Source organism: Eleutherodactylus coqui, chromosome 5 (assembly GCF_035609145.1).
Source record: "Eleutherodactylus coqui strain aEleCoq1 chromosome 5, aEleCoq1.hap1, whole genome shotgun sequence".
NCBI classification, from domain to species: Eukaryota; Metazoa; Chordata; class Amphibia; order Anura; family Eleutherodactylidae; genus Eleutherodactylus; species Eleutherodactylus coqui.
The window spans coordinates 256,068,255-256,092,772 of NC_089841.1; the positions used below are offsets into that span (position 1 = coordinate 256,068,255).

General features: G+C 49.0%; 2 protein-coding genes across 2 annotated transcripts in view; one reads left to right on the forward strand and one right to left on the reverse strand.

The window, feature by feature from the left end:
- The window catches only part of DDX49 (DEAD-box helicase 49), a 32,969-nt gene extending 24,174 nt beyond the window's left edge, over positions 1–8,795 (reverse strand). The window contains exons 1-2 of the mRNA XM_066604548.1: positions 8,630–8,795; positions 5,169–5,292 (exon numbers count right to left, since the gene is read on the reverse strand). Of these exons, the coding sequence (XP_066460645.1) occupies positions 5,169–5,292; positions 8,630–8,744 (239 nt within the window). The 5' untranslated portion in view covers positions 8,745–8,795. The remainder of the gene's footprint in view (positions 1–5,168; positions 5,293–8,629) is intronic.
- Positions 8,796–8,841: 46 nt separating this feature from the next.
- Positions 8,842–24,518, forward strand: COPE (COPI coat complex subunit epsilon). Its single transcript, XM_066604549.1, has 10 exons — positions 8,842–9,000; positions 9,511–9,573; positions 9,662–9,762; positions 11,788–11,940; positions 13,730–13,783; positions 15,344–15,425; positions 16,945–17,100; positions 18,203–18,271; positions 20,266–20,340; positions 24,175–24,518. Exons 1-10 carry the CDS (start codon positions 8,902–8,904, stop codon positions 24,220–24,222), a joined length of 900 nt encoding a protein of 299 aa, XP_066460646.1. The 5' UTR covers positions 8,842–8,901; the 3' UTR covers positions 24,223–24,518.

The following is a 24,518-nucleotide window of genomic DNA, read 5'->3' on the forward strand; positions in this document are numbered from 1 at the left end:
AAGCGCTGCGGAATAAGTTGGTGCTATACAAAAGAGGATTTTTTACTCACCGTAAAATCTCTTTCTCGTCTCGTCATTGGGGGACACAGCAAAGACCGTGGGATATAGCTTCTGCCACTAGGAGGCGACACTAAGCACAAAAAGTTAGCTCTGCCCTCTGGCTATATCCCTCCTGCCGCCAGCAGGCTAATTAGTTTGTCATGCCAGCAGTTGGAGTAGCCATGCAGGAACAGAGACACAACAATAGTTAGTCATATGACACGTTAACAAAAAAATGTCACTGTAACGAAAAACACGCAGCACCATGTGCGACTTACAGAATCCGGAGTCCGACCAGGACCACCACTGTGTCATATAAAGAAAGAGGGGCGGGTGCTGTATCCCCCAATGACGAGACGAGAAAAAGATTTTACAGTGAGTAAAAAATCCTCTTTTCTCGCTCGTGTCATTGGGGGACACAGTAAAGACCGTAGAATGCCCCACAGCTGTCCCCGAGGGTGGGTACAAATAAATCAAACGGATGCGGTCAGTTTACAGCCGTCTGTAAAATTTTTCGACCCAGCGCAGCGTCGGCTGACGCAAACGTATGTACCTGCTAAGATTTAGAAAAGGTGTGCAGGGATGCCCAGGTAGCCGCCCTACACACCTGTGATACTGAGGCACCGTGATAGACCGCCCCTGAAGCCCCCCACCGTTCTAGCGGAATGTGCCTTCACCTGGAATGGCGGTGTCTCACCCTTAGCCCAGTAGGCCTCCACCACTGCCGAACGGATCCAGCGAGCAATTGTCACCTTTGATGCCGCAAGGCCACGTCTCGGACCCTCCAGTATCACGAATAGGGAATCCGAGCGCCGGAAAGACGCGGTCTGGTCCAAATATGTCCTCAGGACGCGGACTAGGTCTAAGGTGTGCAGAGCCCGTTCCCTAGGGTAAACCGCCCTTGGACAAAATGATGGCAGTACAATATCCTCATTAATGTGGAAGGTAGACACCACCTTTGGGAGAAAAGACCGCACCGGTCGCACCACCACCTTATCTTGGTGAAAAAAACGTAAAGGGTGGTTTTGCCGACAGCGCCGCAATCTCCGAAACCCTACGAAGGGAGGTAACCGCCACCAGGAAAGCGACCTTCCAGGACAGCAAGCACCACAGTACTTCCGCTAATGGTTCAAACGGATGGGCCTGCAAGGCATCCAGAACCAGGTTAAGGTCCCAAGGTGGCACGGGAGACCGGAAAGGGGGTGCGGTATGAGCGACTCCCTGTAAAAAGGTGCGCACCGCCGACCTTGAAGCCAAAGGTCGCTGAAACAAAACTGACAAAGCCAAAACCTGTCCCTTAAGGGAGTTGAGGCTCAGGCCCAAGTCCAACCCGTCTAGGAAAAATGACAGGAGACGGGCCAACGAAAAAAGGATCGGGTGCGTGCCTTTCTGTTCACACCAGCGAAAGAATGTTCTCCACACCCGGTGACATACCTTCAATGACGACGGCTTCCTAACCCTAATCATTGTCTGGATAACCGGGTCTGAGAAGCCCTTTGCTCTTAGTACCGCGGTCTCAACTGCCACGCCGTCAAACGCAGTGTAGCCAAACTCTGGTGGTAGAGGGGACCCTGAGAGAGTAGATCCTTTCGTAGGGGTAATCGCCAGGGCGTGTTTGCTACCATGTCCATGAGCTCAGCATACCACGTTCTTTGCGGCCAATCTGGGGCTATGAGAATCACTGGTAGCCCTTCCTTCCTGATCCTCCTGAGCATCCGAGGAAAGAGAGGAATTGGTGCACCCCGAGCCCGTCATGCTGGCGACTGTAGCCAGCACCTGCCACTGCAGGGGCAGGAACGACCTGCTCTGCTGGATGCGTGGCGAGTCCAACCACCACTGGAGTGACAGCTGAACTCCTGGTGGAAACCTTATCTTCGATAAGGGATCGCGCGCTAACCGGTCCCACCTTGAGAGTATCGCCCACTGCAAGGGGCGGGAGTGGAACAGGGCAAAAGGAATTGCCTCGAAAGACGATACCATCAGTCCCAGAACCTTCATCGCATGGCGGATCGCCACTGGTCGCCGCGATAGAAGGGACCGCACCTGCCTCTGAAGCAGCTGACGTTTTGCTTCCAGGAGGGTCACTCGACACCGTGCCACGAACCGGAGGAAGCGCTGGTGCGCCTGACAAATGGGGATATGTAAATATGCATCCTGGATGTCTATCGAGGACAGAACTCCCCTGCCTCCAAGGATGCGATGACCGCTTGTACCGACTCCATGCGGAAATGACGGACCACTACGAACTTGTTCAGCTTCTTTAGGTCCAGAACCGGATGGACAGAGCCGTCCCTTTTTTGGGGTTCTGGACCGAAAGAAGCGGTCGTGCGGTTGTGAGGGGAACGCCATCGCATAGCCCCTGGACACGACCTCCTGTCCCCAGGTGTCTGTGACCTGAGACAACCAGACCTGGCTGAATTGGAGAAGCCATCCCCCCTACCTTGTCCGAAACAGGTGGGGGCAGTCCCTCATGCGGGGGGCTTGCCTTCGGTACCCTTCGTGGGCTGGGGCCCCTGCTAAGAGGAGCTTGGTTTAAAGGAAGGAACCTTCCTTTGTTCCCGCTCCTGTGGACCCACTCTCTCCACCCTATGAGGACTCATCCGGCGATAGGAACGAAAACGTCTGTGCTGCGGAGATGACCGCTTTGGACGGTTCTGCGGCAAAAGTGAGCTTTTTCCACCCGTAGCCTCTGAGATGAGCTCGTCTAGCTTGGCGCCAAAAAGACGAGATCCTACAAAGGGCATACTGATTAACAACCCCTTGGAGGAAGCATCCGCATCCCACGATTTTAACCATAGGGTCCAGCGAGTTGCCACCGATGCCACGGAGGCTCGGGCCGCGAGCCTGGCTGTATCCATAGGGGCCTCACAAAGAAACATGCCCGCTTGTTCAATCTGGTGTGTAATGCCCACCAGATCCTCGGGCGCCGCCCCTTCGAGGACTCCTTTCCGTAACCGCTTTACCCAGTCAGTAAGAGCCTTACTGACCCAGGACGAGGCAAACACAGGCCTAAAAGCTAACCCTGCCACCTCAAAAACGGTCTTTGCCAAGGCCTCGACTCCTCGATCCTGAGGGAGGAGGACTCTGCCGTGGGTAGCATGGTATGCTTAGCCAGGCGCGAAATAGGTGGATCCACTAGCGGTGGGACCGACCACTTCTCCACTAAGTCCTGCGGGAAGGGGTATTTCCCGTCCAAGTAACCTATCTTGGAAAGACGCTTATTTGGTGCCTTCCATTCCTTAGATAGGACCTTGTCAAAGTCCTCATGAGGAGGAAAGGTTTTCGGAGAGCGTCTAGGCTGCCTGAAAGAAAACGATATCCCAGATGCCTGTGGTTCCTGTTCAGTGAGCTGAAAAGTGTCACGCACCGCAACCACTAAGCTCTCCACCATTGCCGAAAATTTTGGGACCTGATCCTCCTCCACGACAGAGTCTGAGGAGGATTCAGACCATTCCTTGTCCGAACCATCCTCTTCTGCAGACAAGCGCCGCGACCTAGTACCAAAAGAGCGCAAAAGCGACGAGGAGGATGGTGACCGGGAGTCCAAAGGCTTGACCCGTTTTCGTCTACGGCCGCGCTCCTCATGTGAACCGGAGGCGTCCTGTGCTAATTTTTCCAAAATTGCGCCAGATGCCCGAGAGAGGTCAGACACCGCCAGTGACAAGGAGCGGGCCCACTCCGGCTCGGCCATAGATGGGGGCTGAACGGAGGGGGGGGGGGGGGGGACACACACACACGATGACAATCTCTACAAAAGGGCTCAGCCTGTCCGCATGCGAACTTTAGGTTACAGCGTGAGCAAGCAAGTGCGTTACTCTTGCTGTCCCTGGTCCAGCCTCCAGGGCTCTGGGGTCAGACATGGTGCTGGGATTTCACCGGCAAAGAAAACTGCGAGCTATCCTCTGCTATGCCAACCACCGGCAGGAGGGATACGCAGCGAAAGAGGGGAGCTAGCCGCCAGGCAGAGCTTACCCAGGTCCTTGCCGAGGTCCGAAGAGGTCCAGGGAGCCGCTGGGTCGGGAGACTGCAGGTGCTGAAGGGCTTTTTTTCCCTGGAGCTTGAGCTGTACAGCATATAAGCTGAGCAGAAAAGGGCAGCAAGGAGTGGAGCAGCAGGGCGGTTTTTAATTCCTGGCGCGCTGTCCCCAATAGGCTGCTTCTCTGACTTCATCCCCCTTCCCCTGTGCTGAGGGAGGAAGGGGGAGGGACAGGGCGGCGTGCATTGCTGATGAGGCCACGCCCCCTGCATGGAGTCAATGAGGGCAGCATTCTGCCGCACCCACGCCACCCCCGAGTCACGTGGGGGCGTGGCCACACCACAAGGCCACGCCCCCACAGAGTTATTGCCACAAAGCAACGCCCCCTGCGTAACGTGGGGCGTAGCCCTAAGCTAAAAACTAATTAGCCTGGTGTCGGCAGGAGGGATATAGCCAGAGGGCGGAGATAACTTTTTTGCGTTTAGTGTCGCCTCCTAGTCGCAGAAGCTATATCCTACGGTCTTTGCTGTGTCCCCCAATGACACAAGCGAGATATAAAGATTATTATTTAGGACATCCCCCCCCCCCCCAGTAACTAGCTGCCCACTCGGGTCACAACTGCAGCATATGAACAGAGCCTTACAATATGGCAGGAATATTTTCAGTGAGCCTAAATTCTATAAGACACAATTAAAAATGCAAACACTTAAAGGGGATCCCCCCGGTGCCCAAAACTATATAATAGTCCCTGTGGCACCTGACTGCAGCTTCAGCTAGAAGGACTGGTGACATCCTATACACCTCCCACGTGGGCTTCTATAGTAGAAGCCCTAAGGTAGGTTTATGGGATGTTACTGATGACGCATGAACAACCCATGTGAGTAAACTGAAGCAGCAACAGCAGGAGGTGAGCATTGCGTGTGTGATAGAGATAGTTATTTTTCATTAGGTGCCCCCCTTCACTATTTGGGGCGCTCAGAACAAGGCAGATACAAGGTAGGTATATATATATATATATATATATATATATATATATATATATATATATATATATATATATATATATATACACACACACACACACACACACACACACACACACACACACACACACACACACACACACAGTAGCAGGGCTGGTGATAGTTCTTACCGAGTAGGAGTGAGCACCAAGCAGTATATCCCAAAAGGATCCTCCGACAACTTCTGCAGTACGGGGAGAACAAACGCCGCAGTCTTGCCACTACCGGTTTTAGCACAACCCATGCAGTCGCGGCCTGTGCAAAAATACAAGCAGTTCAACAAATCAGCAGACAGACGCGATCACAGCGATTATACTGTATACAGAAGCAGCAGGGCTAACGGCCCGTTTACACGGGACGACCAGCGCTCAGTTCGCTCGCAGGTTTAGACGCGCTTGCGCAGTCCGCTCTTCTATTCTGTTGAATGGGGCCGCTCCGGCGTTTTCGCGCCGCACAGGTCTTCTGCGCATGAATAGAAGAGCAGGCTGCAGACTAATCCAGGGAGAAGGCAGCTTTAGTCGGCGCCATGGAGACGGGGACGCCAGCATCGGAGGGGGTAAGTGTATAACTTCTGTATGGCTCATATTTAATGCACGATGTATATTACAAAGTGCATTAATATGGCCATACAAAAGTGCTTAACCCCACTTGCTATCGCGGGACAACCCCTTTAATATTCATCAGAGGCCTACATTGTTTATAAAGGTTTTAGAAAACATGCCTCCCCGACACGTTTACAGCGTTATCATAAAGAGTTGGTAAAAAAAAAGAAAAACTGCTGACAATTGGTGTAAATAAAGAGGTATTTGGCACATTTTGGTGTCGGCATATTTTTTGTGTGAGTGTCACTACATGGATGGTTTGTGTCGCTCCGATTGTTTTTAGGACTTGAACTGCCCAATGTACGGCACAGGGGCACGGATCTGTAAGGGTGTTACGGCTTACACGGCAAGAAAATTAGGAAAGAGGCGCCAAAAACGCACATAGTCACGTTCGGGCGCTGTGTGGAAAAAAAGCGCAAATTTGTATTGCAGAATGTATTTTGCATGACAAACCTAATTCTGCTTCATGTACTAATCAAGACTAATTAGGGATTTTAACACATAAAACAGGGGCAAAAAATGAGGTAAAGCGCCCAATCCGTGCAGGTTATTTGGCGCCACAAAACACATCAATGTACTACTGCATGCAACAAAAAAACTGTACCAGTTTGCATTTTGAAGTGTATTTCACAAAAAAAGTTTTAGTCCGCATTATCTAATAATATAAAATAACGGTCAAAATGATAATAAAACAGAAGACAGAAGAAAAGCCGCCCGCGGCGTGGGATTGGCGCCAAACGCTTAGAAACACAGCAATATGTGCCATACGCCTCTTCCTTTATGCCAGCGGTCATTAGGCCATTAGCGCCCGTCCTCACTGGCGCTTTCTTGCGCTAACGCTTCATAAACGTGTCGGACAGACTCTAACCACAGGGGAAAAAAGGAATTAGTGAACTTGAACTATTTGTAACTTCACATAAAACCCCGCGAGCCATGATTCAGGCGCCGTTATAGACACAAGTCACACTGATAAGTAAGGCCAGAGAGTCGCTGCCCAGAACAGCCTACACCCGGGGGCCATCACCCCACTAACCCCCAGCGCAGCCGACAGCCGGGGGCCATCACCCCACTAACCCCCCCGCGCAGCCGACAGCCGGGGGCCATCACCCCACTAACCCCCCCGCGCAGCCGACAGCCGGGGGCCATCACCCCACTAACCCCCCCGCGCAGCCGACAGCCGGGGGCCATCACCCCACTAACCCCCCCGCGCAGCCGACAGCCGGGGGCCATCACCCCACTAACCCCCCCGCGCAGCCGACAGCCGGGGGCCATCACCCCACTAACCCCCCCGCGCAGCCGACAGCCGGGGGCCATCACCCCACTAACCCCCCCGCGCAGCCGACAGCCGGGGGCCATCACCCCACTAACCCCCCCGCGCAGCCGACAGCCATCACCCCACTAACCCCCCCGCGCAGCCGACAGCCGGGGGCCATCACCCCACTAACCCCCAGCGCAGCCGACAGCCGGGGGCCATCACCCCACTAACCCCCAGCGCAGCCGACAGCCGGGGGCCATCACCCCACTAACCCCCCCGCGCAGCCGACAGCCGGGGGCCATCACCCCACTAACCCCCAGCGCAGCCGACAGCTGGGGGCCATCACCCCACTAACCCCCCCGCGCAGCCGACAGCCGGGGGCCATCACCCCACTAACCCCCCCGCGCAGCCGACAGCCGGGGGCCATCACCCCACTAACCCCCCCGCGCAGCCGACAGCCGGGGGCCATCACCCCACTAACCCCCCCGCGCAGCCGACAGCCGGGGGCCATCACCCTACTAACCCCCCCGCGCAGCCGACAGCCGGGGGCCATCACCCTACTAACCCCCCCGCGCAGCCGACAGCCGGGGGCCATCACCCCACTTCCCCCCAGCGCAGCCGACAGCCGGGGGCCATCACCCCACTTCCCCCCAGCGCAGCCGACAGCCGGGGGCCATCACCCCACTTCCCCCCAGCGCAGCCGACAGCCGGGGGCCATCACCCCACTTCCCCCCAGCGCAGCCGACAGCCGGGGGCCATCACCCCACTTCCCCCCAGCGCAGCCGACAGCCGGGGGCCATCACCCCACTTCCCCCCAGCGCAGCCGACAGCCGGGGGCCATCACCCCACTTCCCCCCAGCGCAGCCGACAGCCGGGGGCCATCACCCCACTTCCCCCCAGCGCAGCCGACAGCCGGGGGCCATCACCCCACTTCCCCCCAGCGCAGCCGACAGCCGGGGGCCATCACCCCACTTCCCCCCAGCGCAGCCGACAGCCGGGGGCCATCACCCCACTTCCCCCCAGCGCAGCCGACAGCCGGGGGCCATCACCCCACTTCCCCCCAGCGCAGCCGACAGCCGGGGGCCATCACCCCACTTCCCCCCAGCGCAGCCGACAGCCGGGGGCCATCACCCCACTTCCCCCCAGCGCAGCCGACAGCCGGGGGCCATCACCCCACTTCCCCCCAGCGCAGCCGACAGCCGGGGGCCATCACCCCACTTCCCCCCAGCGCAGCCGACAGCCGGGGGCCATCACCCCACTTCCCCCCAGCGCAGCCGACAGCCGGGGGCCATCACCCCACTTCCCCCCAGCGCAGCCGACAGCCGGGGGCCATCACCCCACTTCCCCCCAGCGCAGCCGACAGCCGGGGGCCATCACCCCACTTTCCCCCAGCGCAGCCGACAGCCGGGGGCCATCACCCCACTTCCCACCAGCGCAGCCGACAGCCGGGGGCCATCACCCCACTAACCCCCCGAACAGCCTACAGCCGGGGGCCATCACCTCACTAACCCCCCGAACAGCCTACAGCCGGGGGCCATCACCCCACTAACCCCCCGAACAGCCGACAGCCGGGGGCCATCACCCCACTTCCCCCCCGAACAGCCGACAGCCGGGAGCCATCACCCCACTTCCCCCCCGAACACCCGACAGCCGGGGGCCATCACCCCACTTCCCCCCAGCGCAGCCTACAGCTGGGGGCCATCACCCCACTAACCCCTAGCACAGCCCCACGCACCCTCCATGATCGGCGGGATGCAGCTCTCTTGCACCGGGCTCGGCTTGCGGATCCCCAGTTGCTTGCACTGTTCGATAAGCCATGAGGAGAGCCCCAACTTCGTAAACCCATCCATCTCCTCCGACCACACGTGAGACTGACAGCACTTCCGGTACAGTCGCTGACGTCACAGCGGTGCGCCGCGCTTGCATTGGTCGTACCAGGCCCGCGCATGCGCGCAGAGGATTTGTACGCAGGCGGAAGTGGGGCCGGCTGACGTGTCTGCTGTAAACATGGCCGCGCAGGGAGAAGTCGATGAGCTGTTTGATGTCAAAAACTGGTTTTATATCGGCAGCTACCAGCAGAGCATCAATGAGGCGCAGAAGGTGAAGGTGAGGAGGCGGCTGGGGCCGTGACTGGCATGTAGGCAGGAGGGGGAGCATTAGTCTGCTGGTGGACGGCGGCTCACGTCCTGAGACCTGGCGCATGCATGTGACACATGACCCCTGGGGACAGTGTGAGGGGCGATGGAAGACATGACATCCTGTACATAGTGACGTAAATGAATGGCGCTCCCTGCTGAATCTGACGGACGCTGCTATAGCGATGTGATTGGCACATCCGGTCAACAATCGGCGGGGAAACGGGTTGGGTGTGTTTACACGTCTGACACGAACGGCGCCCGATGTGTTCCGCTTCCCCTCGTCTCACCTCTTATTCATTCAAAACTAAAGGGTGTTATTGTGGGTTTTCGGGTAATCGCCCTGCAGCTGTCGCCCCCTACAGTTACAGGCGGCCCCAGGTACTGCAGGTCAGGAGATAACTTCTTGGTACTTCAGTGACGTCCGTCTTCCCTCGGCTCCTCACACTTGTTGTTATTATTCTTCTCTTTGTCTATATAGACTTCAAGCCCCGAGAAGGAGGTGGAACGCGACGTGTTTCTCTACCAGGCCTACATCGCACAGGTAATGTGATTCGCTCCCTCCGTTCTCCACGCTCGCAGCGCTCGTTGCCGCGTCCTCGTTAACAATTCTCGTCATTACTTGGTAACAGAGGAAGTACGGAGTAGTTCTGGATGAAATCCGCCCCAATGCCAGCGCAGAGCTGCAGGCCGTCCGCATGTTTGCTGAGTATTTGTCCAGCGAAAGCCGCAGGTACGTGCTTCACCCTCGAGGAGGCGCTTTGGAAATGATTTTTTAAATTTTTTTTTTAAAGGTTTTGTTTCTTTTTTATTAAAGTGGCTTTGCAGGCAGTGCGGGATACATCGGGGCCGGAGCGGAAGCTGCTGCTCCGATCTCTGTGTAGTGGCCGGCGCTTGTAACTGCAGGTGTAGCTCCCATTCAAATCAATGGGACCCCAGCATGCATTTGCGAGAGCCGGCCACTACAGAGGGGTCAGAGTGGCTTCCCTTGTATAGCCCAGCACTGACAGCCACCGCTGCCTGGAAAACCCCTTTAACTATTTCATTATATGTGCAGAATATATACTTACTTTTTTTCAGTGCTGGTACACCTCATCCCAAACCCCAGATTCTCAGACTACCCTATGCACAGTATGATTCTGTAGTCTGAGACCCCTCCCTTCTGCTATCAGATGGACCAGTGCTGATGACTATCTTCCACCTAAGTCCCTGAGAGCCGGAGGGGGAGGGTCTCAGACTACTTAAGCTCTCTGTGTGGGGTAGTTTGAGAATCTGGCAGCTATTTTCCATGCAGGAGGTTACCAGGTATGTCGGCGCTCGTCCACACTGCACTTTATGCACTTTTCACTTATGTGATTTTAAGCATACATTTTAGGTTTTTAACATCGTTTGCATAGTTTGTTGCGGTCCGTATTTTCATGAGAAAACATGGACATTTTCACTGCAAACTTTGTTTTTTCTACTAGAGTTTTGCAATTCAATCACTCACACACCCCCCCCCCCCTCCCCAATCACAAAAAAATATACATTAAGTGTATGGTAACATACAGCCGTACGTTTCCATATATTTTTCATTGGCTGCGATGTTAAGAGGGGAAAAAAAACGTACGCGTGTATTATTTATTTATTTTGCGGGACGGAAAATTGTAGCAGGGTACAATTTTCAATGCTACAAAAGAAGGTATGCTTATTTTGACTACATTTAACCCTTTACAATCCAATTTGTATCCTGGTTTTCCTAGGGGGCTTACTCTTTTTCTGCCGTTATACAACGGCGCTATCTGCTGGCTAAAGCCAGTACTGCATGAGGTGATACGTTGGATAGGCTCCAACAGCGGAGAGGCTGGCAATATACAGTAAGAGAGCCCCAGCGGACGTCTTTCAACATCGGAGCTGTACAGCCTTAAATCATAAAGTCTTCAGACATCAGACAGTGGATTGGAAAGGGTTAAACTACTACAGCTTATGGATTCGTGAAACGCTACGTTTTTATTACCTTTATAGGTATTAAAACTATAAAGTGTTTTGGCTTTTCTTCCTCTCTTCTGGTTCTTAAATCCTCTTTTTTTTTTTCCTGGGAGTTTATTTTATGCCATTGGTCATTAGGCCCCTTTCATGCTTCTATTGCTCCGCTCCATCAATGGAGCCGAACATCAAAATACCGGAAGTGCTGAATCCGACACATGCCGGATAAATCCCACTAACTATAATGTGGAGTATCTGGCTTTCTCGGTGAAATAGCGTAGTGTGCTGCACGGTTTCATCCAGGATTTCGTGCTGGATCTACGCCAGAGGCTCCAGTGCAGCTGTGAAATGGCCTTCGTAGCTTTATTTTCCTTTTGTGTTATCAGGGACAAACTAAACAAAAGTTGCGTTGAATGGCCAGGAGCGCCACTTTGCAAGGCTCAGCTGTTTTGTAGATGCAGCACTAAAGCGCAGTGACAGCCCGTTCCGTCTCACGAAGAGGGTCTCTAGTGATAGGTTTATTCCCATCAGAAAGAGGACATATTTTCTCAGATCCCGTCTCATTTGCTCCTTGACTGCCTACTGTCACTTTTCACATTTGTGTGATGAATTGATTGGATAAAAGCTTCTGATTAAATCTCCACACTTGTTCCCGGTAATGGCTGTATTGCTTGAACTTTGGCAGCTTGGTTGGAAATTAGCAGAGTATTTGTATGTGTTGGCAGCTTGCCCCATCTTACCGTGTTCTCATGATTCAACCGTCTTTATATTCTAATGTGTTGTCCTTTTCTAGGGATGCGATCGTCTCGGAGCTTGATAAGAAAATGGCTAAAAGCGTTGATGTCACCAACACAACTTTCCTGTTAATGGCAGCTGCAATTTATTTCCATGACGGCAATGCGGATGCTGCCCTGCGTACTCTTCACCAAGGAGACAGCCTGGAATGGTAAGTGGCCAGCCATCCACCACATCATGTCATATTGAAGAACAAAACTTTTCTGGTGTTCTCTACAGATGACCACACAGCTGCTTGCAAGGCTACAGCTGAGTCCCAGTGTCCGGTGCCTCTGCAGACAGCTCTGCGGTACAAGTGACTATAAATGGGAGATTCATGTTGTGCGAACAATGGCCAGCATGACTTTCTGACAAGTTCCTTTGTTACAAATCACTATATTTTAGTTGCTGTTTCAGGGGAGCAGTAATTTAAAAATGAATCGGGAATAAAGAGGAGCCCTCTATATGCAAATAGGGACTGATCACCCCAAGGCCTCTTGACACATGGCATTTTTGTTTTCTTTTTTTAATCCATATGTTGGACATGAAAAAAATGGATGACACCTGGACCTATAATATTCAGTGAGGCAGCACACACTACCCAGGTATTTGCACACAGACATGACCTGTGTGAAAAGCTCATTGCGTGTCGTGTTCTAGTCTGTATAATAGACGAGAATTAGGGCATGCAAATGTACGTCGGTGTGTGGGCAGTCCGTGTATCAGAGAGAACCTAGAACTTGTCGTTTTTCTGCAAAACTCGTCCTGCAGATCCATTTCAGGCAGATCTGTTAATGCTGAGAGTTGTGCTGATTAGATGAACGGTCTTGTCACCGGAGGCCCTAAAAGTGGTTCCCCCCCTTGATCTATAAACTGCTCTTGGAGGCTCCTTGTGTGTAGTGACCTCTTCTTCCACTTGTATAGAGCTTGTTGACCACTAGACACCTCTACGACACAAAGAAGAGATTTTAATCTCTTTACCAGAGTCTGTGGGGGGCGCATTATTGGGATGTGAGAAGCTGGATGGTCGTATTGATGAATTGCCCCCCACTGGCCGCTCTGACCAGACTATTAGAGAGTGTTGGGACCAGTGGATGCATGAGAGCACACAAGGTGACCAGGCTTAGGAAGCCCCCTACAGACCACCAGTAGAGAGGAGTGTCTGACAAGCACCAGCAGCACCAAATGTATTGTTGTCTGCCATCCAGAGACAGATGGCGCCATCATTACAGACTTATGGGTCTGTCGGCACCACTTCCAGGCACTTGGATGGAGGATATTTGGTCTCCTGATGCCCATTAACTGTTATCTGTGTATGACCACATACGGGATAGCTGTCGATCACTTATAGTTCCGCCCATTGGACTGTTCAGCTCAGAATGTGCAGATGATTACATGAATAAAACACAATTCTACTGGCTCTTTCCCCATAAAACTATATATCAATCTGTTCAGCTACTCCTGCTCTGTAACATCATGCCTGCAGTTTGGACTCCCAAGTTCACGCTGACAAGTTGCCCATAAGTATGTGTGATATTTCAGCATCTGTTAATTCCCACTGAAGCTATGCTAAATGAGCACAATCCAGATCAACTGTTTATTGTTTATTGTGTGTTGGGCCTTGGGCAAAAGCAACAATGACATCTGGTGGCGGTAACATACAAACTGCCTGCTTTATGAACAATTCTGAGTTCAGATTATTCATCACCACCATCACCACCATCATCATCATCGTCCATCATCATCAGTCGTCGTCGTCGCCATCGCCACCACCACCACCACCCCCATCATCATCTCCATCCATCCAATATTCAAATGGAATATTCAGTTCGAAAATTAGACCTAAATATCGTCTGTGTGCAAGTAGCCTTGGGTGCACACATGAACGGGATCATCATCTATGTGTAAATATAGCATTAGGAGTAAGTAATAAATTAACACTATCACTTTACCCATTACAGCATGGCAACGATTATCCAGATCCTTCTGAAAATAGACAGACTTGATCTCGCTCGGTAAGCGCACTTTTATTTGTACATTAACTTTTTCAGTATTTGTTTATAGGTAAAAAACGTCTGTCTGTGAGTAGTAATGTCCATTGATCAGCCATATAGACAGGTGTAGTAAATCACATTACCTTGTGACAGTGCCACCTGTGGGTGGGATATATTAGCCGGCAAGTGAGCAGCCAGTTTGTGAACATAATGCACAAAATATGGGCAATCCTGAGGATCTGAGTGACGGACAAGGACCATTTACTCTGCGAGACGAGATTGCATACGCGCTGCGATAGGCACTAGCATGCCCAGAATTCTGACGTCACGGACATGCATAGTGTGACTTTTTTTTTCAAATTCCCCGCTCTGTATCGAAACGCTGCCTGTTCGCAATGCCTGCGAATGGACAGCATTTCATAACGCCCTTCAAGGGCTACATATGAAACACGGAGAAACGGAGCACGCTACGATTCTTATATCTCCTGCGTCTTATATGCAGTTTCCACTCGCAGTCCAAATGCAGGTGTGAATGGAAGTCCATAGACTTTCATTGCCGCCATTCACCACTTGTTACACACGGGAAATACTGTACATGTGCATAATATGCAGTGACAAAACCCCGTATGAATGATCCTTATGGATGAATGCTATTTTGATGGTACAAAATGGAATCTACACAATGTCAGTAAGGTGGTTGTAAAGGGTTTGTCCAGGCTTGTATGTACATAACTGCTTTCTTCACCACACCTGTCCATGCTCTGTCAGGTATTGCAGTGTAACTCCACTGATGTGAAAGGGGACCTGGCTGCAATACCAGATGCAGTCTGTTGACAGGTGGAATACTATTTTTGGAAGTAAACTGCAAAGTTTTTATAATCCTGAGCAACCTCCAATGGCTATATTATACAATACATAGTACAATCCTATAGGATCTGCTAGCTGAACTGTTCATAGTCTCAGCATGAAGCAACAACACATTTACCTAAAAATGTCAGGAAAACTCTTATCAGATCTCTTAGAATAGTTCTAGTTTGACCTTTGCTAATATTAATATACGCCTTTACAAATGATGCAGCCTTCCATTGGAGACATAGGGCCTCCTGAGTGCACTTTGCACTTTCAACTGCTGCCCAATATGTTGTTAATAGGAGAGCCAGACTTTAAGAAGGTAATCTGTCAGGGGATAACAGTGGTGGTCTGTGTGTGCAGTATAGAATCCATAAACAGCGGTATCGTTAACGGGATCTAATTGTAATAATGGACTTTAAATAGTATGGGAAACTATATAGTGCTCCCTCCTTCTAATATAGTGTGAATGTTGGATTACTGTCAGCGGCTGCCGTGAAGAGGGTGGCAGTACTTGCCAACGTGCCGTGATTAACTGTAGGCCGCTCTCTTCTTATAGCCGTACACAAGTAATACGGCAGCAACATTTTTAAACAATATATCAGTTCTGTTGAAGGCATATACAGTAGGAAGTGTTCCAGTATTATGCCACGTCCCCTTGGGGGGGGAGTAAGAAGCCTTCCTTAAATACTACCTGTTAATATTCTGTTGCTTTTCCTGTTCTCATTCCAGCAAGGAACTGAAGAAGATGGTGGATACAGATGAGGATGCAACACTGACCCAGCTGGCGACAGCATGGGTTAACATTGCTATGGTCAGTATGTGCTATTAGCTGTATGTAGACAGGTATTCGGTTTTTCTAACCCTTTATGGTCCAGTTTCTCTCCTGCCTGCACGCTCCCCATTTTTCATTTATTTTGGGTGGGAAAGTGAGTTGTAGATTCTCTGAAATTATTCAACATAGATGTACAAAAATGAACTTCGTCATGATTTTATTAGCAATTTTTTTGAAAACTAAAGTGAGTTCTGAGTGTTTCACATCGGGAAGATCATTTGTAATAACCCTGTAATTATATGTATATTGATATAACATATAAGACTCCATTTCTAATTTCTCTAAATCTATCCTATCTATCTCTGCAATATAGTGCCATGCAGAGGCATCCTATAACTGCATACAAGGTGTATAGCATATGCCTTTTAAGGCCTAATGTCAATTGGGCGGATCGGATTGCACTTGTGGGAGGCCGCAGCGTATCCGACCCTGTCCGTTGCCACTGCTTACCCGTCCGGGTCTTCTGCATGCCTGTGTGGGTCCTCTATTTTCTTCACTGCGATGTGTGCAGAACCGCAGTGGGTTTTTTACACTCCTGCTTTCCTGCAGGATCAGTGGCCCGTCCACAGTGTCGGCTGCGGACAGGCCGCGGATCAGATGGCTTCCATTGACTTAAGTGGAAGCTGTCTATGCGGGAACCGCAATGAAGTGGAGCATACTGCTTTAATTGTAGTGCGGACGCCCATGAATCCCTATGGGTGGCTTGAATTGCGGATTCCACAATTCAAATCCGGTTGTGGGCATTGGGTCTAAAGCTGTGCAGAAGAGAACTCCATGTCGGAGCACTCTTCTGCATAGTTTTAGAAACGTGTCGGGCCTCGCTCGACATGGGAGCTATGCAGGCAAATCTAAAAGTCGGATGATGTCCAACACTGGATTGGAAAGTGTTAAAGGGGTTGTCTCATATGCACTTTTAGGGTCTACCACCTCTATGAGGCAAAACAGAAAGCCGCTCTATGGCTGCCTGACTGGCCAACATGTAAGACGAGACGCCATTTCAGGTGAAATGCCCGATTGGCCACAGCTTTCGCCTGACAAACCAACTGTTTGATGAGACGAGCCCTTTTAAGAATACGCACAGAGGAGATTATTGCATGCTATCATATGCTCTATAGGATCACCAATACCGGCTGTACTTGGCTTAAATCCTTGTTGACTAGTAGAATCCTGTGTTTTGATCTAATGGTTTCCTTATGTCTGACCTTATTAATATCCTCTCATGACGCCGGATCGTATTCTTTGCTTTCTACGTGTAACGTAAAGTTACTTTTACCTTCCCTCCACCCGGTAAGCAGACTCTTCCACCTGCGGCACTTACCCTCTACCTTTGTGCATATCACATAACTGGAGACGCTGTCTATATATACTGAGGTAATGTGATAATTCATGAATATTTCATAGACCAAGATCCCTTCTTACCTTCTTACACTCTGTGTTGTATCTGTTGCCGCTGTGTCTCTCTGCTCAGTTTTCCTTTACTTGAGTCTTATTCCAACAGGGTGGGGATAAACTGCAGGATGCCTTCTACATCTTCCACGAGATGTCTGACAAGTACTCTTCCACCGTCCTGCTGCTAAACGGGCAAGCTACGTGCTACATGGGCCAGGGCAAGTGGGAAGATGCTGAAGGAGTCCTACAGGAGGCGCTAGACAAGGTAGAGGTCTTGTGCTAGCCCAATTATTATGACTGTCGGTGTTACTTTTTGTTTGTATATTAGGACTTGGAAGTCGCCAGTATTTGCTGATGAGACAAAAGTCAGGTTTGTTCATATGACCAAATACATTAGTAGGGTGTGCGGTCACTTATTGGGGCCGAACCGCCATTTAAAAAAATTCTGGCAACTCTGTGTTCTCTTGAATGTATCTTTATGCTTAAGGGGTCTTGTTAAAACATGGGGCACATGTGATGAATGGGACACAATGGATCTAATGTTGTAATACAGACTACTCTGACTTGGGAGACTGGGACCACAGGGGTAAAGACATCATTTGTTTAAATGTACACATACAGGTTGCCTTTGAAATATCTGTATATATGTATTGTATCCATAGATCAGCCTATTTGGATGAGTGTGTGTGTAAGAGAGTCCATACTAATGCTATACAGACTTTATGTACATTACAATTACAGCACTAACTATAATTTGTTAGCCTTATTAACTAAAACTATTGAACATTAAAAAAAAATCAGTTCACTCATGGTTTACCTATTTTACCACAAACATGTATCTCTTAACCACATGGCCAGGCAATAAATGTTACACATTGGTGGTAGCCCCACGATCACTAGTTTGGGGTCCTCAGTCCCCCCTTTCTTCTAATAAACGTGTCGGGGTGGGGAGACTGCGGCTCTCACTGGGCTGCTTCTGAGTTGTATGGAACTTGTGACCCCTGGACTAGTGATCAGTGAGGCCCTCCACTATCTATTGTTAATATATGTTTGTGGGAATGAACTTGCAGAAGTCTTGCTGAATGCTTCCCATTTTTGTATAAAGGATAGTACAGGGAAACCTCTCCTAAAGTCCACTTCCTTTACTCAGACCAGATTTCTTGTGACAGATGTTCAGTTTCACCATATCCTATACATACTGACCATCTTCTCTGTGAAGACCACCCCCTTCAGAAGACCAATTTTCAATGAAATGTTGGCTGGTTGTCCCAAAGAGCTGTCGCTGTGTTCGTTTTGATAATTGCCACTTTTTCCTGATTTTAATAAAAACGTTGGTCACATGACACGTGTTTCTCCTTCATCTACAGGACAGCAGCCACCCAGAAACGCTGATCAACTTCATTGTATTAACTCAACATATTGGAAAACCTCCGGAGGTGAGAGAGGAGTTGTTTGATCTTTTTGTTATTCTCAGGCAGCCTTATGGCCCATTGACACGTAACGATTATCGCTCAAATTTCATTCAAACAAATGAAATTGAGCGATAATTGTTCAGTGTGAATGCACAAAAAAAAAAGGTCACTTTTTGTTCACATGTTGTTATGATGACTTTTCGGTCAGCTTAAAAACCATCGCCGGCTTCTCACCCTGTCTAAACCCTCCCCGCTCAGCGCTTTACATAGGGGGTGAAGCCCAGGATCCAGCGATGAAGTCTTTCAGTGTACACGCTGTGCATGAGTGCTGACTATCTTGGCGGTGACATCAGCCTCATGTAGTCGTTTTTAAACAACTGTCGGCCCGTGTAAAAGGGCCACTAGGTCATGTTTAGACATTGCATATTGTAATTAGAAAAATATACCGCAAAATCTGTGACGTAATTATGCAGCTTATAGTTTAACATTTACATTTAGTGAAATCTGCGGATGGAGAAATCCGTAACGAGTCCTAAAGTCCACACTGATTTAATTCTTCCGCAGCATGTGAATGAGATTTTGCAAAATACCGTCCATATGCATTACATTTCCTACATCAGACACCTGTACCTTGTCGCTGAATCGACTGCATACATGTGACCTGCGTTTCGGTTCACTATGTGTATTCATGGCATATACATATTTCCCTTATCAAATGAGAGCGATTCAAATAATACAGGGGAGCAGAAAAAGAGATTCGCCACAGCTAACAGTGTAATAAAGAGTAAAACATACCACAGAAAGTCAGCTCACACATATACCAATGGGAATTTAAAGGGCTACTCCAGCAAAAATACATTTTTCAATCCCTGCACCCCTCACCTGATTACCCGTCCCACTCTGGAGGTCTCCTCTGTGTATTGCAGCCACTTCCATGCAGTGCAGCCCCCTGTCTGATAGCAACATGATGGTGACATTCTTTACTTTCAGTTCCAGATCAATCCCATGATGCATCAACACAGCATTAGCTAGGGGCTATACTATTTCTGCCTGCTGGTTTATCATTATCTGCTGTATTCATCTAAATAAGCTACAGCCCATAAGTATACAGCCAGGAGGATGAGCTGTAAATCTCCTCTATTATAACTGTGTGACAGGAGCTGTGTGATCATTATTCATAACTGTGATAGGAGTGCCTGTGTTCCCCTCCAGGAAGTTCATGTGGTAGGGATCATGCAATACCTTCACACAAACTGAGTGTTTGATCAGAAAGTGAATCCATAACCCCAAGCAGATCTGAGCCGACCAGAAGTGGGATCACATGACCATCTGAGGAGAAAGAGGCTGGGAGATTCAGATAGAAAAGAATAACTAATGGAGATACTAGCACACTAATAAATATTGGGGAATAGCTACATAATGATTGACAAGAAAAAAATCGCCAGAGTGGCCCTGCAACAATGTCTGTCGAAGAGCAAACATTTACGGACAGCTAGTCAGCATCTCCTCATAAGTATAAATTGGGAAACTGTTACAAACGGGAAGCTATTTAATAGCTTCTTGTTTTTTCATCATAACTGTACATCCATTTTAGTGGCGCCTTCCCATAAACTGAATTTTTGTGCTATACCCAAGCTATCTGCCAAGAATGCCGGCTGTACTGTCAGTCTGCAGGCCCGCTGTCCCTCCTGAACAACCACATTAGCTGATTTATGGCCAACTCAAAAATTAACTTTTATTTGGTTCTAAATCACCTTGTAAGTCGTTCAGCGGAGAGCAGGGCTGGAGACTGAGAGATGCCCACCTCTGCACAGGTCTGTGGGATATGGTGGTGCTATATGGGCAACGCGAAATAAAATGGGACAAGCTCCGTTATTCAAGGGTAGATTTGTGTAGCGGCTGCACATCACTACTAAACAATGCGGCTCTAATGACACTCAGGTAGTCTGAAGGGGATTCTGTAAGAACAGGATGACGTTGTTTGGGTCATTTTCATGATTTTTCATATCTTTCTAAAGGTTACAAACCGCTATCTCTCACAGTTGAAGGACGGACATCGAAATCACCCGTTCATTAGGGAATTCCAAGCAAAGGTAATGGCAAAGCATCAGTTTTACAAAATGGCTATTTAAAGGGGAAGTATCGCCTTATAGCAGTATATGCTTTCTTGGTGATATTCTCATTAAAGCCAACTGGGGTCCGTTCAGCACCTTTTGGTTCTGACATAGGACGGATCCGTTTTGGTCAGGCATTTTGTTTTCCTGTCCCTGTGACGGAACTGGAAATTGGGATCCATAGCACAGATGTGAACGAGCTCTTAATAATTATGTGCAGTGATCACAGTTTGAAGGGGCTATTGTTGAGGGGTCCTACTTCTCCTAAGATTGTCTTGCCTGCCCCTATGATGCTGACTCTTATACTATGGTCTATTGTCCTCCATCTGTCTCCAAAGGAAGAGGCTGGAATGGTCACCAAATATTCCCCTACGATGCAATCCGCACTTGCCCCAATGAAAGCACTTTGTAGAATCTGCATTCTGGAGTCTTCATGGTGTTATTACTTTCTCAGATATGATGAGTGATGGTCCTTTTGTACATTTTTACATACCAGCAAACTCCTATTTCCGATATTACCTGCTGCACCATGCTGTCAGGATCCAGTCCTATGGCCTGACCATCCCTCTCTCTGACTCTTGGAAGGTCTGGCCCAAATGTCTCATCTAGTGAAGCCGCTGTCTAGTTTTTACAGCCACTTAACATGGCACTTTGCTCCGTTGCATTTCTGGAGGGCTTCCTTCCGTATGTTACCAGACCTAGACTCTGAGGATAATGGGGGCATACTGGCTGGGTCTGGCCCTCCTCCGGTCAGTGCTCAAAATAAATTAATTCAAACCAAAGTTATGCACAGAATTTATTATACCGTCTCTCGTTTGCATGCAATGGGTCTGTCCTCCTCAGTGAATCGCCCTCAATGCTTGACCACACAGTTATGCACATGTGTTGGGAGCACAGCGTTTTGCAAGATTATTGGAGAGATCATGGAGTCTTAATTGGAGGCTCCAAGAATTATGCATCCAAAAGTCTGCCTCTCTGCACTGGAGAGTGATATCCGGCTGGATGTGGATACCCATACCTTGTATAAACTTGTTAGCGTTTAAATAAAAAAATAAATAAATGTTATGAAATTTGCCACAGGTTCTGTTACAGATTTGGCTCAAAAGACAGGAAGAACAAGCGCTGCATGTAGCACTCTTTCTTATGTCCAAAAGCCAGGCAGCTGGGCGGAAAGCAGATGGACCCCATTATATAGTCAGTAGGGTCCATCGACTGGGGTAGGACTGTGGAACCCCAAACGCAGATGTGAAATCACGCTTACCTGGCTCAGGGTTGCTCTGATGAGTTTGATAAAGTATGGGGGCGTTGGACAGATTGTCTGGCGATGGCAGACGCCCGACCTAGTATGCATGAGATTCCACTATGTGGATTGTTATCCTTCCTAATTTCCATAGTCATGCTGAGTTCTTTATAATGTTATCCCTTTGTCTATCCCTGGTTGGGAATCCTTTTGTTTGTTTGTTTTCCTTTCTTTCTTGTTTTGTAGTTTGCAACAAAATGTCAAGGAAACTGGGATGATAAATAAGACTTAACCCTTTGTTTGTACAATTTTACACACAGTTCTTTTGGTGCTATGTATATTCCAAAGTGCCTTTCATTCTTACCATGTAGCAATTATTTGCACATGTGTATTTCTTATTTTTTCAATAACCCTCTCAGCCCAGCAATTAGCGCTATCACACGTGCGTTCACAACTTTGGTAACTGCAGCAAAATCACTGTATTTAGGCCTCATGTCCACGGGCAAAAGAATTAAAATCCGCAGCGGATTTTAACTCTTCTCCTGCCCGCGGATCCGCACCCCATAGGGATGCATTGACCACCCACGGGTGGATAAATACCCGCGGATGGTCAATAAAAGTGATTTTTTTTTTTTTTTTTTTTTTAGTGATTTTTCACTAAAAAAGTGAAAAAATCTCGACCATGCTCCATTTTCGTGCGGGTCTCCCGCGGGCTTCTATTGAAGCCTATGGAAGCCGTCCGGATCCGCGGGAGACCAAAATCCGAATTTACTCACCTGCTCCGGATCTTCCCTTTGCCGCAGCTTCATCTTCTCTCCGTTGCGGCCGGATCTTTTTTCTTCGGGCTGGCGCATGCGCGGGGCACGCAACAGACGTGCCCTGCGCATCCGCCGAGCCGAAGAAAGAAAATTCGGCCGCAACGGAGAGAAGATGAAGCCGCGGCGAGGGGAAGATCCGGAGCGTGCGAGAGGTAAGTTTATTCTTATTTTAAGCGCTCATGTCCGCGGGGCAGGAAGAACCCGCTACGGATCCTCTATGGAGAATCCGTAGCGGGCCTGATTTTCCCCGTGGACATGAGGCCTTACAGTTTTAGAAAAAAATTAACCGTTTGGTCACAATTTACAAAACAATGCAAAATAAACACAGATAGAACAAGATAGACATATATACTTTTATAGTTGTTGCAAGTTGCATCATCTGTTTTGTTTCAAGGTGTTCATATCTGCTTCTGAAACATTATATGGGATGAGCAGCTCTTAGAATATAAATGTGAATATTACAACCTGTATGGTTTTGCAGAGTGGTAGTAAGCTCCATTGTAGAGGTTGTTTCATGATGCTTGGGACCCCCCTCTACAAGCCAGAAAGGAAACCCCTTCTAGTGGACTCCAACCATCCTTGTATTATATGGACGGCCACTCATCTCAATGCTTCCGGCTGCAGAAGTACGACCTGCCACGATTATCTCACTGCCATAGCAGTCACATTCTGAAGGGATTAGTCTGGAGACACCTGCTTTAATGACTCATCTGATTGAAAAGCATAATTGTAATATTTCACAAATGGATAATATGCAAATTCAGTCCCAAGTGTCATGAAACAATGTCAACATATACCCTGGGAAGAATGGGAATGGACACCTGATTAGCTCTGAATAAAGGCATTGTAGATGGGACGATTGTGGGGCACTTAAGCGCTGACCGTTATCCCAGCGATGATTGTTTCTGCGCCTTCATACAAAAGCACTGATTGGTCGGTGAATGGAGGTGGAGCGGGCTGGAGATCGCTTCTGGCTGCTTGCCACCAATCACAGTAAACCTAGATTAACAGCTGCCAGCGCAAACTAGATGAATTATCATTTGTTGTTCAGTTGCTGGCGGCGTTTACACTGAATGATTATCCCGAGTCTTACGATCCGACGAGAATCTGAATGATAATCACTGGGTGTAAAAGGGCTCAAATACTTTCTGTATTTCAGCATTAAGTAACTTAGAGCATTTTAAACCCATGACTACTGGATGCCCACCAACCGCACCTCATGAACAATGAGGTGGGGTTAGGGGTATTTCCTATTGATCTATAGTGGTTATGGGGTTAATACATAATATTTCGGGTGGTTTCAAAGTACACAACTAATGTAACTGGTAATGAGCTTTTATTGAGTTAAATCAGCAGGAACATGTGACCAGGCAAGACAAAACTAGTGTTAAATGGGACCTGTCATGACCTTTGAACCTTATAAACTACATCAGGGAACGGAGAGTGGTGTTTGCTCATTGGGGCATCTTTTGCAGCGCCATGTCCCCGTGAAGTTGGCGTACGCACACTGCATGACTCTTCTCAGCCGGCTGTGTGCCCACACTTCCTGTTCCCTCATCTTTGACCCAATAACATAGTTTAAAGGGGCTCAAATGTCATGAGAGGTTCCCTTTAAATTCTTGGGACCTACCTAGTGTAATTTTGGATTTAGGAAAAATGAGGGTATTCTCTCCAGTCTGCCAGATGAGGAATATTGTCTCTTTTGTAAGACCTGTCCCTTTCACCACTTTACTAATGGTCTCCTGTTTCTTCCAGGAGAATGAATTTGACCGCCTTGTACTGCAGTACGCTCCCAGCGCGTGACCTGGACGGCATTAACTTATATTCTACTCTAAAAGTACAAGTTATAGCTCCTACAATGAAATACATGTGATTGAAGTTCAGCAGAATGGCAAATCCCACCAGTGAAGTTGATGCAAGCGCTGCAGGACGGGGGGGGGGGGGGGGGGCGATGCCTCCGGCATGTCATGTACTGGTTTCAGTCAGTCTTGGATTGCCAGTTTTTCCATGACTTATTTGTTGTAATATGTTCATATGTCACCAACTAGTGTTCATTTTAGTTTAGAATGGACATTCCCAATAAAACATTTCTTATTTTC

Bases quoted from the DNA above. Each gene is read 5' to 3' on its own strand.
- COPE (XM_066604549.1), top strand. From the start codon at position 8,902: ATGGCCGCGCAGGGAGAAGTCGATGAGCTGTTTGATGTCAAAAACTGG. The intron at 11,941-13,729 runs GTAAGTGGCCAG...TACCCATTACAG, and splicing joins CAAGGAGACAGCCTGGAATG to CATGGCAACGATTATCCAGA. The intron at 13,784-15,343 runs GTAAGCGCACTT...TTCTCATTCCAG, and splicing joins GACAGACTTGATCTCGCTCG to CAAGGAACTGAAGAAGATGG.